Source organism: Panicum virgatum, chromosome 6K, assembly GCF_016808335.1.
Source record: "Panicum virgatum strain AP13 chromosome 6K, P.virgatum_v5, whole genome shotgun sequence".
NCBI lineage: Eukaryota > Viridiplantae > Streptophyta > Magnoliopsida > Poales > Poaceae > Panicum > Panicum virgatum.
In genome coordinates, this window is record NC_053141.1 from 45,190,392 (window position 1) to 45,204,417 (window position 14,026).

At 56.6% G+C, this 14,026-nt stretch overlaps 1 protein-coding gene across 1 annotated transcript; it reads left to right on the forward strand.

Moving 5' to 3' along the window:
• Positions 1-3,884: 3,884 nt before the first annotated feature.
• Positions 3,885-7,410, forward strand: LOC120712982 (ACT domain-containing protein ACR4-like). Its single transcript, XM_039998936.1, has 7 exons — positions 3,885-4,427; positions 4,532-4,577; positions 4,706-4,820; positions 5,012-5,079; positions 5,190-5,867; positions 6,313-6,417; positions 6,522-7,410. The coding sequence occupies exons 1-7, from the start codon at positions 4,345-4,347 to the stop codon at positions 6,879-6,881; spliced, it is 1,455 nt and encodes a 484-aa protein (XP_039854870.1). The 5' UTR covers positions 3,885-4,344; the 3' UTR covers positions 6,882-7,410.
• Positions 7,411-14,026: the final 6,616 nt, after the last annotated feature.

The window sequence follows — 14,026 nt, forward strand, 5'->3', positions numbered from 1 at the left end:
AGTAGTATAATTTCGTACTCAGCTCCGCTCAGCTAGTGCTGATTGGTTAATGTTTTCAAGTGTCCGGTTGCTGCTCCATCACTTGCTCTACCTCTTCTTTGTTTGACCGCTCCTTAAACAACTTGATGCGTTTGCCTGGGCCCGACGTGCCGGTGCGGTGTATCGTGCAGGCGGCTACGCGACAGTGCTTCATGTGCGTGCCTATTCAAATGCAGATTAGTTTAATATTCCCTGTTTTTGAAAGTGCGTATCTTTATTCTAGAATTGTTTGTTTTTTTAATCTTTTACCGTTAAACATGCATGGACACTGCTTTTAGGCCCAGCCCACAAAATTCTCATTTCTACAAATACACCACAAGGTAGATGTTGTCAAATTCATCGTCATAAACAATTTTATGATATTTAATTATTAATTGTTGTTAAATACATCAGGTTTCTCACAACTTGTTACTCAAAGCACCATCTTCACAAAAAAGAAAAAACTTTTATAGTGAGCATGCACTGTTACGCTTGCCTACGAGTAAGAGCTTCCACGCACTGTTTTAAGTGAGCATGGGTGGTGGGGGCTTCATAACTTCCAGTTACAGGCGAGACAAAATTAAAGGCATTTTTTGGTAATACTCTACGTACGAGAAGGAGAGGGAAAATCCCGTGCTGGGGGGAAATCGCGAAGAAAAAAAAAAGGAACGGCAAGGCCAGCTCTGCTTTACTCGGTACTTGCTCGCCGTCGCCGACGATGGAGTCAGCCCTCGTCAGCGCCGGCGCAGCTAGCGGCGTAGTAGGCTCCTGGCTGGTCAGCGACTCAGCGTCACCGGTTGACTCGCGGCGGCCACTGCGTGTGCTTGGGATGTTCGACGTCCTGGACCGGCACGCGACGCTCGGATCTCCATCTGGCAACAGGCTCATGACTCCGGAGACCAGCCTCCGTGCACCTGGCAGCGCCCTTGCTCGCTGCGTTTTTCTTTTCCTCCCAGCGTTTAGACAGGTGTGCCGTCTGCCGGGAGGAAACGCGCGGCTACCTGACACTGGGTGTGTGCATCAATGTTCTGCTAAAACTGTTGAGGTCCTTTCCAAGAAACACCTGGCAAGAGCTTTGCAGGGCATGTGTTTATAAGTAGGGGCGGATCCAGGAAAAAAAATGTAGGGGGGCTGGGTCGCGCTGGCCGCCGAGCCTCCGCCTTCGCCAGTCCGCCCTCCGATCGTGCGCCCGTGCGGACTCCAGCGGAGCGCTCGGCCGCCCACCACCATGCGGCCACGCCGGCCCGCCCCACGCGTAGCCACGCTGGCACGCCGTATATGTGGCGCGTGCCTGCCTCCTCCGTGGACCGGGACCGTGGGTCCGGGTGGCAGCGCGGGCAGGGCGCGGATGCGCGGATGACGAGCCGAGGCCGAGCGCCCGACGGTCTGAGGCCCTGCCGCAGTGCAGTCACTGGCCGCCGGTCTCCCACCGCCGCCGTCTGCTCGTTGACCGTTGGGCCACCACCGCCACCGTTCTCTCGCGAGCAGAGCAGAGCCGATCAAGCTAACTTGTAGCTAGGGATTTGGATTGGCCGATTGGGGAATTGGGGAACTAGAGTTGGAGTCTGGGTGGGCTGAATGGGCCAGTGGGGGCGATTTGGGCCGTTCAGCCTGGGCAGGCGCAGTCTTTAAATTCTAGGCCTGCTGTGCTTGGCTGTTCGCCTATTCTGGCCCATGTCGCGAACAGGGTCTTCTTCTACCTCCAGCAGCCCTCCAGCCCTCCATTCTTCATCCATGGCAGTAGGGGGGTTGAGGGGGATCCATGGACTCCTAGGCAGTAGGGGGGCTCGAGCCCCCCTAGCCCCCCTTAGATCCGCCACTGTTTATAAGTCTTGCCAGCCAGCCACAACGAGTCTATTGAGATCATCATCAGAGTACCCAAAGCAGCAAATCTGAACATTTCTGATCGTCCCAGGCTCATAGATGATGTCAAAGTTCTAATTTTTTTTTAAAAAAACAGTTAAATCAATCCATATACTTGATGACAAGGAAAGTGCGTACTAAGTACTGGCATATATGTGGAAAAAAAGGAAGATTCCGACGAGATATCTTATCAAGTTCAAAAGTGCACTTGGTACTACCAAATGAGGAAGTTGCATTGCGAGCTAGAAAGGCAGGAATGGTGGATGCATGCATGCACGGTAAGAAAAGAAAAAAAACCAGAGGCTCGGGACCAAAGATGGGCAGATAGAGAGGGCCAGGGCGAAGATAAGCATTCTATCCGGCCTCACCTCACATGGTGATCCTGTTGATGAAACCGGGGACCTCATTTGCTCTCGGATCCTTGCCCTGAATCTAAGCATTTGACACGCTTGCTGTTCAGATGCTGTTAGGATACGTGGAGCAAAATAGTACAAGGCTGCAGGAGTGTTGTATGATTAATTGGTAATTATTGGCCAAGGTATTTTTTTCAAAAAAAAAAGATAATTAGTATTGGTCAATACCCCCACACCCATATATATGGGGGGTAAATTAAGCCTATCGCATTGTGTGTGTGTTTTTCTCTCGGATTACACAGAAAAGCTGTGCATCAAAGTCTACTGTGATGGCGCTATGCTTTGTCGACCAATTACCATAGATACTGCTATGGTATTATTTGGACTAGCCTATTTGCCATCTTCATATATAGAAAATTTTGGCCATTCTCAAGGTCGTTTTTGTATGTTTCATGTTGCAAGAGAACAAGTTCCTAACTTCTTATAGTATTTGTGATGGCTGCAAGTACAAGGCAAGTGCTTGGTTGACCTTTTTCATTCATAAAAGGAGAAAGGAAAGGTGCTGGTTGACCTTTTGCATTGCCGAGGTCCTCTATCGTACCATGAGCCATAACTTAAGCGCGGCCAATGCAATTATGCCACGGCAGTAAGCAGCCAATGCAATGTTTGCCACCCTAATCAGCCTGTACCATTTTGCTATCTTTTTCTTTTGAAAATATACTATATTATTATGTAAAGGTACAAGAGCCGTGCAAGTATATTTGTCGTTGATCTTTTCTATTGTGATCCCTGAAAGAAAAAATATTCTATTATGCGATCATAGGCAGGGTGAGAAGCATGCAACTCCATTAACCACAAAAGTCAAAGCAGTTACAAAAAAAACAAACAAAAACAAAGAGTCAGAGCAGTTACAATAAAAGGAATAGAAAAACAGAGAGTCAGAACAGTTACAAGAAAATAAGAGAAAAAAAAACAGATAGTCAAAGCAATTTCACATTTTTGGGCAGATGAGAAATTCTCTTGGACCACCACTCATCAAATTTCCATGCACATTAAAAACATCCCTCTAGTATCTTTAAAAAATGATTTTCTCTAGGATGGAGTTTTAAATGTTCCTTAATTACTCAGATCTTCTCAAGATATCTTCAATTTCCAATCGGTGAGAAGTATACATACACGATTAAGAATCACCTTTAAATCCAAAAAATTATAATTGTTAAGACTCTGAAGGCAGCAACCGTTATATACATACATGATGAAACTTCGCCGACAAATCCAAGAGTAAATTACGGTTGTGCAAGTCTTTAGATGTAGCTACTGTCATATACACTATACACATATGATTAAGTATTACTGATAAGTTCTAGTATAGCGACCGTTATATCGGTACATAACTAGATATCACCATTAATTCCCGGTGTGCGACCGTTATATCCGTACATAACTAAATATCCCCGAATTATGGTTGTGCTGGTCTCCAGATGTGGCGCCCGTTACATGCACACTTGTTAAGCAACCAATTTTTGTCGCAAAAAAAGCAATGAATTTTGAAGCAATTGGGCATAGGTCCCACACTTGGATCACTGCATAGCAGGAAGGGAGCCAAGAATGTCCACTATGGCCAGGCAGAGAAACAAGCTCCCCATTGGGATGGTCTTTTCCCAAACATCTCCCTTTAAACCAGTGAAGGGACACCAACCAAACACCACTGCCTGCCCACAAAACCACACACATACACAGTCAGCCACAGCAACCAGGTGAGAGAAAGAGGAGCGAGGAGATCCGTTCACAAATCCACAAGTAGAGGCAGGTTGTCCTCTCTCTCTCTCTCTCTCTCTCTCTCTCTCTCTCTCTCTCTCTCTCCTTGCAGCCCCCATGAGGCCATGGCCAATATATATAACTAGGACTAGGTGAGGTGAGAGCTTGACTCCTTCAGAGAACAAGGCGAGGGAGAGGGACACCACCACCAAGTACGGACTTAGATTGGGGGCAGCAAAGGGGACGCATCCCATTTGCCTGGGCAAATCTCCTGTTCCTCCGTTCCGCTCCATCTCTCTCTGCACGTCTCCTCTCGTGCGAGCAAGAAAGCAAGCTAGCCTTGTTGGGGACAATGATGGCCTGCGGGTCTCGAAGTCGGAGCAACGAGATGGTCGACGAGTTCGAGAAGCTGGTCATCCGGATGAACCCTCCAAGGTTCGTCTCCCCCAACCCCGACACCCGTGGGTGTTTCTTTCTGCCGTGTTTGACCTGCGCCCTCTGCTAACGGTGCCTGGTTCTTGGCCGTTTGCCGCTCGCAGGGTCACCGTGGACAACGACTCCGACATGACTGCCACCTTGGTGAAGGCAAGGAGCTCGATCTGCGTCCTTGCCTCCTCCTCCTCCTGCGAGTCCCTGCAGGGGGGGGGGGGGGGGGGTTCTCTGTCTCTCTCTCAGACAGACCTCTGATATTGCTTGATTTTTTCTGTCTGCAGGTGGACAGCGCGAACAAGTATGGGACCTTGCTGGAGGTGGTTCAGGTGCTGACCGATCTGAAGCTGACCATCAAGAGGGGCTACATTTCCTCCGACGGCGAGTGGTTCATGGATGGTGAGTGCCGCCTGCTTTTGCGACCTCCCTCTGCCCTGGCTGTCTTTGGAAAGTTTAAGAAGATGGGAGAAAGACGGCGTGCCTTTCCGGGGTGATGCAAAGCCGGGCTTTTGCTTGGGTTGTAATCTTTCTTCTATCTTTTTCCCGATCCTGATGTGTGGTGGGTGTGGGTTTGCCTCGCCTTTCTGCAGTGTTCCATGTCGTGGATCAGGATGGGAATAAACTTTATGACGGCCAAGTCATCGACAGAATTGAACAGGTAAAGTGCAGAGCCCCCTGTTGCTAGCTGTTCGATGCCAAGAACAGAGCAATCTGCTGCTCAACTGAATGTTGATCGATGAATCGATGTCGTGTCGATTTCTGTTTCAGTCCCTGGGAGCGGGATCGCTGAGCTTCCGGGCGGCGCCGGAGCGGTCGGTGGGCGTGGAGGCGGAGGCGGAGGAGGAGCAGACCACCATCGAGCTGATCGGCACCGACCGGCCGGGCCTGCTGTCGGAGGTGTTCGCGGTGCTCACGGACCTCAAGTGCAACATCGTGGCGTCGGAGGTGTGGACCCACGACGCCCGCGTGGCGGCGCTGGTGCGCGTGACGGACGCCGACGCCGGCGGCCCCGTCGCTGACCCCGGCCGCCTCGACACCGTGAGGCGCCTCCTCCGCCACGTCCTCCGCGGGAGCAGCCGCGACAGGGCGGCTGCCCGCGCCGCCATCTCGGCGCGCGCCGCGCACGCGCAGCGCCGGCTCCACCAGATGATGCACGCGGACAGGCGCCGCGGCGGCGGCGGCGAGGACGCCGGCGGCTGCTTCGAGGGCGCCGGCGCCGGCGGCTCCGACGACGACGGCGACGGCTACGGCGGCGCTGCGCCGCGCGGCGGCTCCGGGCGGCCGGTGGTGGAGGTGGAGGACTGCGCCGAGCGCGGGTACACGCTCGTCAACGTGCGGTGCCGCGACCGGCCCAAGCTGCTGTTCGACACGGTGTGCACGCTCACCGACATGCAGTACGTTGTCTTCCACGGCACCGTCATCGCCGAGGGCTCCGAGGCCTACCAGGTGCCTGCTTCAGCCTTGCCTTTCCTCCCTGTCTCTGTAGTTTTTGAAGCAACCCTGTCTCTGTAGTTACCTGGCATGCATCCCATCGCTTCCATCATGAGACTGCGTTGCGCTGGTACTTTGGCTGGCTCCAGCAGAAGAACACGGGCACAGTAACAGTGTTCTCCCTGCTGCGGCGCTGCACGGCCCCTGCAGTTCATGCACGCCCTCTCGGCCTTGACGCCGGCCGGCTCACGTCTTGACCGCTGCCAGCCAGAGATGCCTGGCAGCGGCTAGATACTGGTAGATCTTGGCATGTGAGTCGGGGGAGATCCTTCCTAGTTTGGTGTGAGCAACTTGAGTGGCTCGTCCTGCACAAAAGACTTTGTTTTTTACCGGCAGAGAAAAGGACACATGCTCATGTAATGAAACCTCTCTCCCGTGCTGGCGGCGGTGACCTTTGCAGGAGTACTACATCCGGCACCTCGGCGACAGCGCCGGCAGCTCCGGCGAGGACCGCGACCGCCTCCGCCGCGCCCTCGAGGCCGCGATCGAGCGGCGCTACACCGAGGTACTACTGCTGGCCCTGTTCGTTGCCAGATCGATCGATCCATGGATCGATGCTTGTGATGGACGTGAGCTTAAGCTAATCCATGGAGGCCTCCTGCACTGCAGGGCTTGAGGCTGGAGCTGTGCTGCGAGGACCGCGTCGGGCTGCTGTCGGACGTGACGCGCATCTTCCGGGAGCACGGGCTGTCGGTGACGCACGCCGAGGTGGAGACCCGCGGGGCGCGGGCGGCCAACGTGTTCTACGTGGTGGACGCGTCGGGGCAGCCCGTGCAGGTGCAGGCCGTGGAGGCCGTGCGCGCCGAGATCGGCGAGCACGTCCTGTCCGTCCGAGAGCCGCCGGCGGACACCGGCGGGCCCAGGTCGCCCGTCGGCGCCGGCGCCGGGCGCCGCTCGCTCGGGAACATGATCCGCTCCCGCTCCGAGAAGTTCCTCTACAACCTCGGCCTCATCCGCTCCTGCTCGTAGCCGCCGGCCGCCGGCCGCCGCCGCCGCAGCTCGGCCAACTAATCAGCGGACTCCATCCAGTTCAGGGCAATGCTCGTCACTAGGCTGCTAGCTAAGCTAGGATCTAGTCATCCCCCGATCATCCTTGCTTCGTTTTCTTTCGTCCATCCTTGCGTGATTGCGATCTGCGGCTTCGATCCCCGAGTCAAGAAATGCGTTCTGAGATGCAACAGTGCAGTGCGCGCGCGCTCGGCGCTCGCCACGAAGAAACGTGGAGCAACAGCGGCTCGATCGGAGCAGCAGGGTACGGACGGCATATGGAACAGTAGAGTAGAGCGAGGCCGGTCTCGGTCAAAGCGAGCGAAGAGAAGGAAAGATACCAGCGGCCAGCTCTTCGAGTTCCGGAGGAACAGGAGATGGGGCGGCCAGTGAGGGGAGGACAGGCATGGGGGCTCGGCCGCCGCGGCATCCCCGGCGCTCGCGTAGGGGGCGGCCATGTGAACATGTGATCCCTTATTAATAATCATCGGAACAGTCCGGGCCTTCAGCTCTCCTGCTCTCTCTGCCACACCCGGCCTGACGACCGCAAGGCCGGCGGCGGCTGCCCGGCCGGCCGATCGAGCCGTGCTGCCGCCGGCTGCCGCGCCGCCGCACGGCCTTTCCAGTTTCCACGCGTGGAGGGGAATCCGCGTCGGTCTCGGACGAGGCGTGGCGACGGTACAACCGTACGATCGCCCTGCCGTCCTTACGAAAGAACCCACTCTGAATTTAATCGTCGTGTGCTCGCAAACACACACACACACAAAGAAAGTTAATCGTCGTGTTGAATTGACTCTGAGATGTAAGGAGCACTAATTAGTGATGTGATAACCGATAGATCCACTGTCTGGGGGCTGTTCCCATGCACGGTTAGCTTGATTGGCTGGAGCTTTGCAGCGCGGTTAAGCAAAGGTGGTGGCCTTTTCTTTTTCGTCACGAGGAGGCGGGCGGAGCGGCAGGCAGACCGGCAGTTACCTGCACACGGTTGTTCGCCAGACATGTTGCGACGATCCAGAGGGTAAAAGGCTGGTCCATCGTTGCGCACAGCCATGCGAGTGCTCCACAACGTGATCTCTCTCTCTCTCTCTCTCTCTCTCTCTCTCTCTCTCTCTCTCTCTGACTCTGACTCTGCACGTCGTTGTAAAGACAAAGCTAAGCACATGCACGTAAAACAAAAGTTACAGGAGGGGGCGAGGGGCGTAACTTTTTTTATAAGGCGTCGCAACGTGGTAACACGTCACCGCTTCAGTTGTAACAACCGTAGGATCTTTCTGTAGCTCTGTTCCGGTGTATCTCATCAGGGCATTTCCTTCTTCCCCGATGAGCGTCTCATACGTAGCATTTGCAGTGTACTTGTACTTTTGTTACTCCTAGAACATGACTAAATTTCTCCCTACAGTAACCGAGAGCGGCGAAACAGGGGCGATCCCGTCTCCGGCGTCGATCCGCCCTCCTCCCTCCCCTCCTGCGGCCTCTTCGGCACCGGATCGGGTAGGGGACGGGGTGGATCGACGGCCGGCGTAGATGTAGTTGCTAGTTTTAGGTATGAGCTTTAGCTAGTTGACTAGGGTTTGCCATCGCCTTCGATGGCGTTGGAGCTCGGTGTTCCGGCGATGGAGGAGCCTCTATCCCGGCGAATAAGGGTCCTCCAGATCTTCTACGACGACGGCAACGGATTTGGCATGGTCTCCGACGAAGATTTTGTGAGGTGCTTTTGCTGTCTCTGCTCCGACTCCGGTGGCCGCGTGAAGCTTTCAGTGGATGTTGCCGATGCTGCGATTGTCTACTCCGGGGGCTTCCCCATCTCCGGCAGTGGAGGTATGAGTTTTGTTTGGCCACTTTTTTGCGAAAAGGTGGGCCTCTTCGGCATTCCCATGGGATTCCGTGGCCGCGCTGCTAGCGTTGTTGGTGGCGGTGGCCGTGTCTTCCCCACGTCGGTCGTTCGACTGGCGGCGGTGGATCTTGCTTCCTCTCCTGTTCTTCTCAAGATGGCGGCCGATGTTCATTCAACGTCAACGGTGTGCTTCAGTGTGGGTGCCGGGTGCTGGCTCTTGCGGCATCAAAATGCTTTGACGCCTCTTGGGAAGTTTGGAGGTGGATCTTGCCTTGCTGTGAGTTTTCTTCGGCGAGGAGCTCCGGCAGCTTTGGGAAACTCCTGGTGTTTGGGGGTTGCGTCGTGTAATTTCCATTTTTTTCTCCAGGGTGCTTTTTGTAAATTTATGGGGATGTACTGTGCTTCATTTTAATACAATTCTCCTTTCGCAAAAAAAATAGAACATGACTAAATTTCTAGCACGGTTGTTCAGAGGAGCTAACACTCCAAGGATACGCGAGTGATCTCACTTTTATTTGAATCCAAAGCATCAATGACTAAGCATGCACTACAGTTACCTACTAACACTTACTCCCTCCATCCCAAATCTATATATTTAAAAAACAAAAATAACTAATAATTTAAGACGGAGGGAATGATTGTTAGCTCTGCCTGATATAGTGGTAGTTAAGATACTAGCTTGACTTATTAGTTGGGAACCAAAATGAGTCCTTCGCTAATTTTTAGCGAGGTCCTAGTTTACTCATTATTTCTATTTTCGCTGATAAAAAATTGTTACGACTTTGATACTGTTCATGGTGCACCGCTTTCTCCACAATATCGATTAAATATATAAATTAAATAAATGGAAAATATATTATAAAAATACTTTCGTAATAAATCTAGTGCCAGGAGCATGTGTTTTGTAATTAACGGCAGAAAAAAAGTTTGATCTAGTACAACTATAGATATAATCATCACTAGTACGCGGATGCAAAGGCTACCACGCACAGTACGACCGAGAGTCGCCCAAGGTCAATGGTGGCGCGTGGCTTTTGCTGACCCGATGACTCCCTGTCGGCGACCAGTCGATCACGAGCACGTACCGGCCGGCTGCGTCCCGTAAGCAGCAGTGGCCGCCATGACGGCCGGCGGCAGAGGGCCAACGTACAGGGCCCCGAGCGACGCGTCATCATGTAGCTAGCGTGGCGCGCCGCCGTTATTGCGGCATGATGGAACGCGGCAGGCAGGCAAAATGATTGTGCCCTGCGCCGGCGCGCGCCCATTGGCCGCCGCAGATTCCTGGCCCCCACGCCCGGCCGCCGGCGGCGCCGGGTGGGGCGACGGCCGATTGGGACGCCGGGGACGGGGAGGCAGTCGATGGCTGGCCGGCCGGCCCCGACCCGGCGACCCGCGTCCGCCGCCTCCTCCGCAGCCGTCTTGCTCGGCGCCCGGCGCTCCCACTGGCGCTCCGGAAGGGGCCGTGCGGGCGTCCGCACGGCACACGTTCCCGATCGTAAATCGGCGACGCGAACGCGAGGCCCGGCAGGGCGGCGGCACACGGTGCTCCGAGTAAGTCTGAAGAAACAAAGGGCCGGCACGCGAAACCGTACGTGGCCGAAAGCGACGCCGCGCAGTATAGCATTCCGGCCACGTCGGTCGCACCACCGCCGAGGCGATCAGCTTTGCCCTCCGCCCCTGAACGTAGGGGGACCGCGCGCGCGACGCCGGACGCCGCCACGCGGTACGCGCCGGGACCGGCACAGTACGGCACTGTGCAAAGCGAAAACCTCGCGTCACAGTAGAACAGTTCTACTCTCGAGCAGCCGTGGCGTGCGCACGTGGCACACTTGCCACGCCGGTTCAAGGCGCCGGATCGCGGCGCCGTGCCGTATCCCCGGCGGGGCGGGCATTGTAGCATCGGCCGTCTCCTCCCTACAGCGGTCGCCTGGCCTGACACGCGCGCGGCGCACCAGGCGGAGGCGCGCCCATACCTGAAGTGGTACCGGCGCTAGCCCCAGCACGCAGCCCAACCTGCTAATGGTCTGAGAACCATCCCATACCCACACCAAATTAATTTCTTTTTCTTCTCACCAATCAACCACACCGAACCAAACTGCATATGTAAAAAACTGAACCAAACCAAAACGACGGTCTTTTTCAACTAAAACCAAACTGAACCGTAAATATTAACTGGTTTCAACTGGATACAACATCTACCAACCCATTACTACAGTTCTAACTCCTCTACTGCTGTACGTGATGCTAGTTGCTGCTCCTCGGTACGCACGTTCTTCAATAACCTGGGGGACCCACTCCTCTGCGGGACCCAGCTACAGTCCCATTGTGTCCCTCAACCATCGACGTGTCGGCACTACTTCCAGGACCCACCACAGCATGGCTCGGTTGCGACGGCACGTGGTGATAGCACGACTTGAGGTCTGCGCGAGGACGTGACTTTCAACTCACTAAAGTCCAGACCAAACCAATCCAAACCAGATTTCCTAACAAACCAAACCATTTAGAAAATTAACCCATTTTCCACCAAACTAATAGCATATCAGGTGAAATCCAAACTGTTGAAACTGATTTCACCCCAGACCATTAGCAGGTAGGCACGCAGCACGCGCCAGCCGGAACCGCGCGCGTGTCCGAGTCCCCCCCGAATCGTATCCCGGCGTGGATCTTCCTGGAGATGGGCGCCCCGCGCGCCCCATCCGGCCCTCTCTCTCTCTCTGCGCGCGCGGGCGCGGATCCGAGATCCGGTCACGTGCGACGCGACGCGGTCCTTTGGCCGCGCGCTGTTCGGCGCGTCCGGCGAGCACGCGGCGCGGCACGTACGCCGCGGAGCGGAGGGGGAGGGGGCGACGGCGACGCGCCGGGCGCGCGTTGGAGGCCGCGGCCCGCTGAGCGTCCAGTACCAGGAGGGGAGGACCACGGCAAGTGGCCTCGGCGACGTACGAGCAGCTGTGTGCGCGGGCGGCCGTGGCGTGCTCGCCGATTCGTCGCCGTCGCCGTGGCAGGCGGCACGTAGCGTAGCGTAGGGGCGGCGTAGGAGAGCGCCCGCTGGGCTTGTGGGCGTTAACGGACGGGACGGGCGCTGCGGATGGAGCACAATCACTCTGCGCGGGTCAGGCAGGGTACTACGAGGGAAAGCTCACCCCACGTGCCCGCCACGTGACCGCACGGCCTGCACATGCCGTTCGGCTCCACTCCATCACCGCACCCGGTTCTTTCTTTTTCTCCCCCCGTCCGTGTCAGGATTAGCTCTTGATCTAGTACCAGTTAGATAGAAGTGACACGTTAAAAACCTGCCGCAGCAGATCGGTCAGGAGGAACTCATCAGGACAGGACTCATGTCACGTCGAGTCCCCATGATCGATCGCCGAGACCACGTCCATCGTCCATAGAGTAAATTCCTTGAATGCCATCAAAATTTTAGCTAATTCCTTGAATGCCATTAAAATTTAGATGATCCCTTCATTGCCACTAAAATTTTACTCTCATCCCCTCAATGCCATTCCCGTTAGATTTTGAGCAACAACCGTCAAAATACTGCACACGATCGTTAAACTCTCATCTGTGCGATATTTTTTTTCCCTTTTACTCCACGAACTCCAGCCCTATCCGAAACAGGACTGGGCACCCGCCCCCGCCCCCGCCCCACCCCCAGATCTTCTCGCAAGATGGTGCGCGGCGGCGGCGGCGGCGGGCCCGAGGAGCTGATCGGCGTCATCCGCACCAAGTTCGTCCGGCTCAAGGAGGAGGTGGACAGCGAGCTGGGCGTGTTCGCGGGGGACCTCGTCGGCGCGCTGGAGCGGGGCGACGAGCCGGACGAGGAGCGCCGCCTCGCGCTGGAGGACCTGCTGGTGGCGGCGCAGCGGTGCGCGGAGATGAGCCCCGAGGAGCTGTGGATGCGCTGCGAGGGCATCGTACAGGGCCTCGACGACCGCCGCCAGGAGCTCCCCGCCGGCTTCCCCAAGCAGGCCCACACCCGCATCCTCTTCATCCTCACGCGCTGCACGCGCCTGCTCCAGTTCCGCAAGGAGCTCACCGCCGACGAGGCCGGAGGAGAGAGGGAGAGAGGGGGGCCGCAAGCGAGGAGGATGGAGGGGAGCCGCGCCGGAGCCAACCACGCCGGCCGCGGGGAAGGAGGAGGCCGCCCGAGCACCCAAATCGGAGGAGGCCGTCAAGCTCGTCCGCCGCCCTCGTCAAGCTCATCCGCCGCCGGGAGGGAGCTCGTCCGCGCGCTCGAGGCCGGCGAGCCCGAGGCCGGTGCGCCCGATGCCTCGCGGACGCGCCGAGGTCCCGCGCGGATCCGGCCAGAGAGGGCTCCACCGCCACGAGAGGCCTCCTCCGCCGGGCTACACTAAGGGAGCCCCGCCACGGCCTCGCACGGGCCGGCGGAGGGAGCCCCGCCGTGGCCTCGCGCGCGCCGGCGGAGGGAGCCGCGCCGCGCCGGCCCGCCTGGCCGGATCCCGCGTGGCTGGAGCACATGGCGGCCTGGTCGAGGCCGACGGGGGAGCAGGACGCGGCGGCGGCGGCGGAGGAGTAGGCGGCGTCGGGGTAGTAGGCGGCGGCGGCCGCCCCGCAGTACCCGGTGTGCGCCGTGGCCGGAGGAGGGCCGGAGCAGGGGGCGGCTCCAGGGGCGGGCGGCAGCAAGCAGGGGTTGGGCGAGCGCGGTGGAAGGAGATGCAGAGGGCGGCGGCGGAGGAGAGAGAGAGAATGGGGAAAGGGGATGAAAAACAAGGGTAGTAATGTCTTTTTCCTCCCATCTAACGGTCAATCTAACACCTCACTCACGGAATGGCACTGAGGGGATGAGAGTAAAATTTTAGTGGCAATGAAGGAATCACCTAAATTTTGATGGCATTCAAAGAATTGCCTAAAATTTTGATGGCATTCAAGGAATTTACTCTCGTCCATACCGCTACTACCGTATCTGCGTCGAGATTCGCATTGGTCACTGCGTGCCGTGTACCAGTACTTGTTGGTCGTCGTCGTCGGACGGCCGAGAATCGATTCCGGCCTCGTCACGGGCCGTATCGCACTCGCATCGATTCTTGAATGAAGCAAGCAAAGACTGCGAGAGGAGCATGTGCAGTGCAGCATCGCAGTGAAAGTGAAAGACTGCCAAAGCCTCTGCCAACGAATCCTTCCAAGCTGTACGCCCAGCCCGCCCCTGACCGGGCTTTGACAGTTGCGCAACTGCCCTGCACTCCAGCGGGTACAGTACAAATGCCGAAACGCGCGTTGACGAAGGTCCCACTGTCCAGTGGCGGGTGCCCCCCAGGGCCCACTCGATAGGATTCTT

Bases quoted from the DNA above. Each gene is read 5' to 3' on its own strand.
- LOC120712982 (XM_039998936.1), top strand. From the start codon at position 4,345: ATGATGGCCTGCGGGTCTCGAAGTCGGAGCAACGAGATGGTCGACGAG. The intron at 4,821-5,011 runs GTGAGTGCCGCC...GCCTTTCTGCAG, and splicing joins CGGCGAGTGGTTCATGGATG to TGTTCCATGTCGTGGATCAG. The intron at 5,868-6,312 runs GTGCCTGCTTCA...TGACCTTTGCAG, and splicing joins AGGGCTCCGAGGCCTACCAG to GAGTACTACATCCGGCACCT.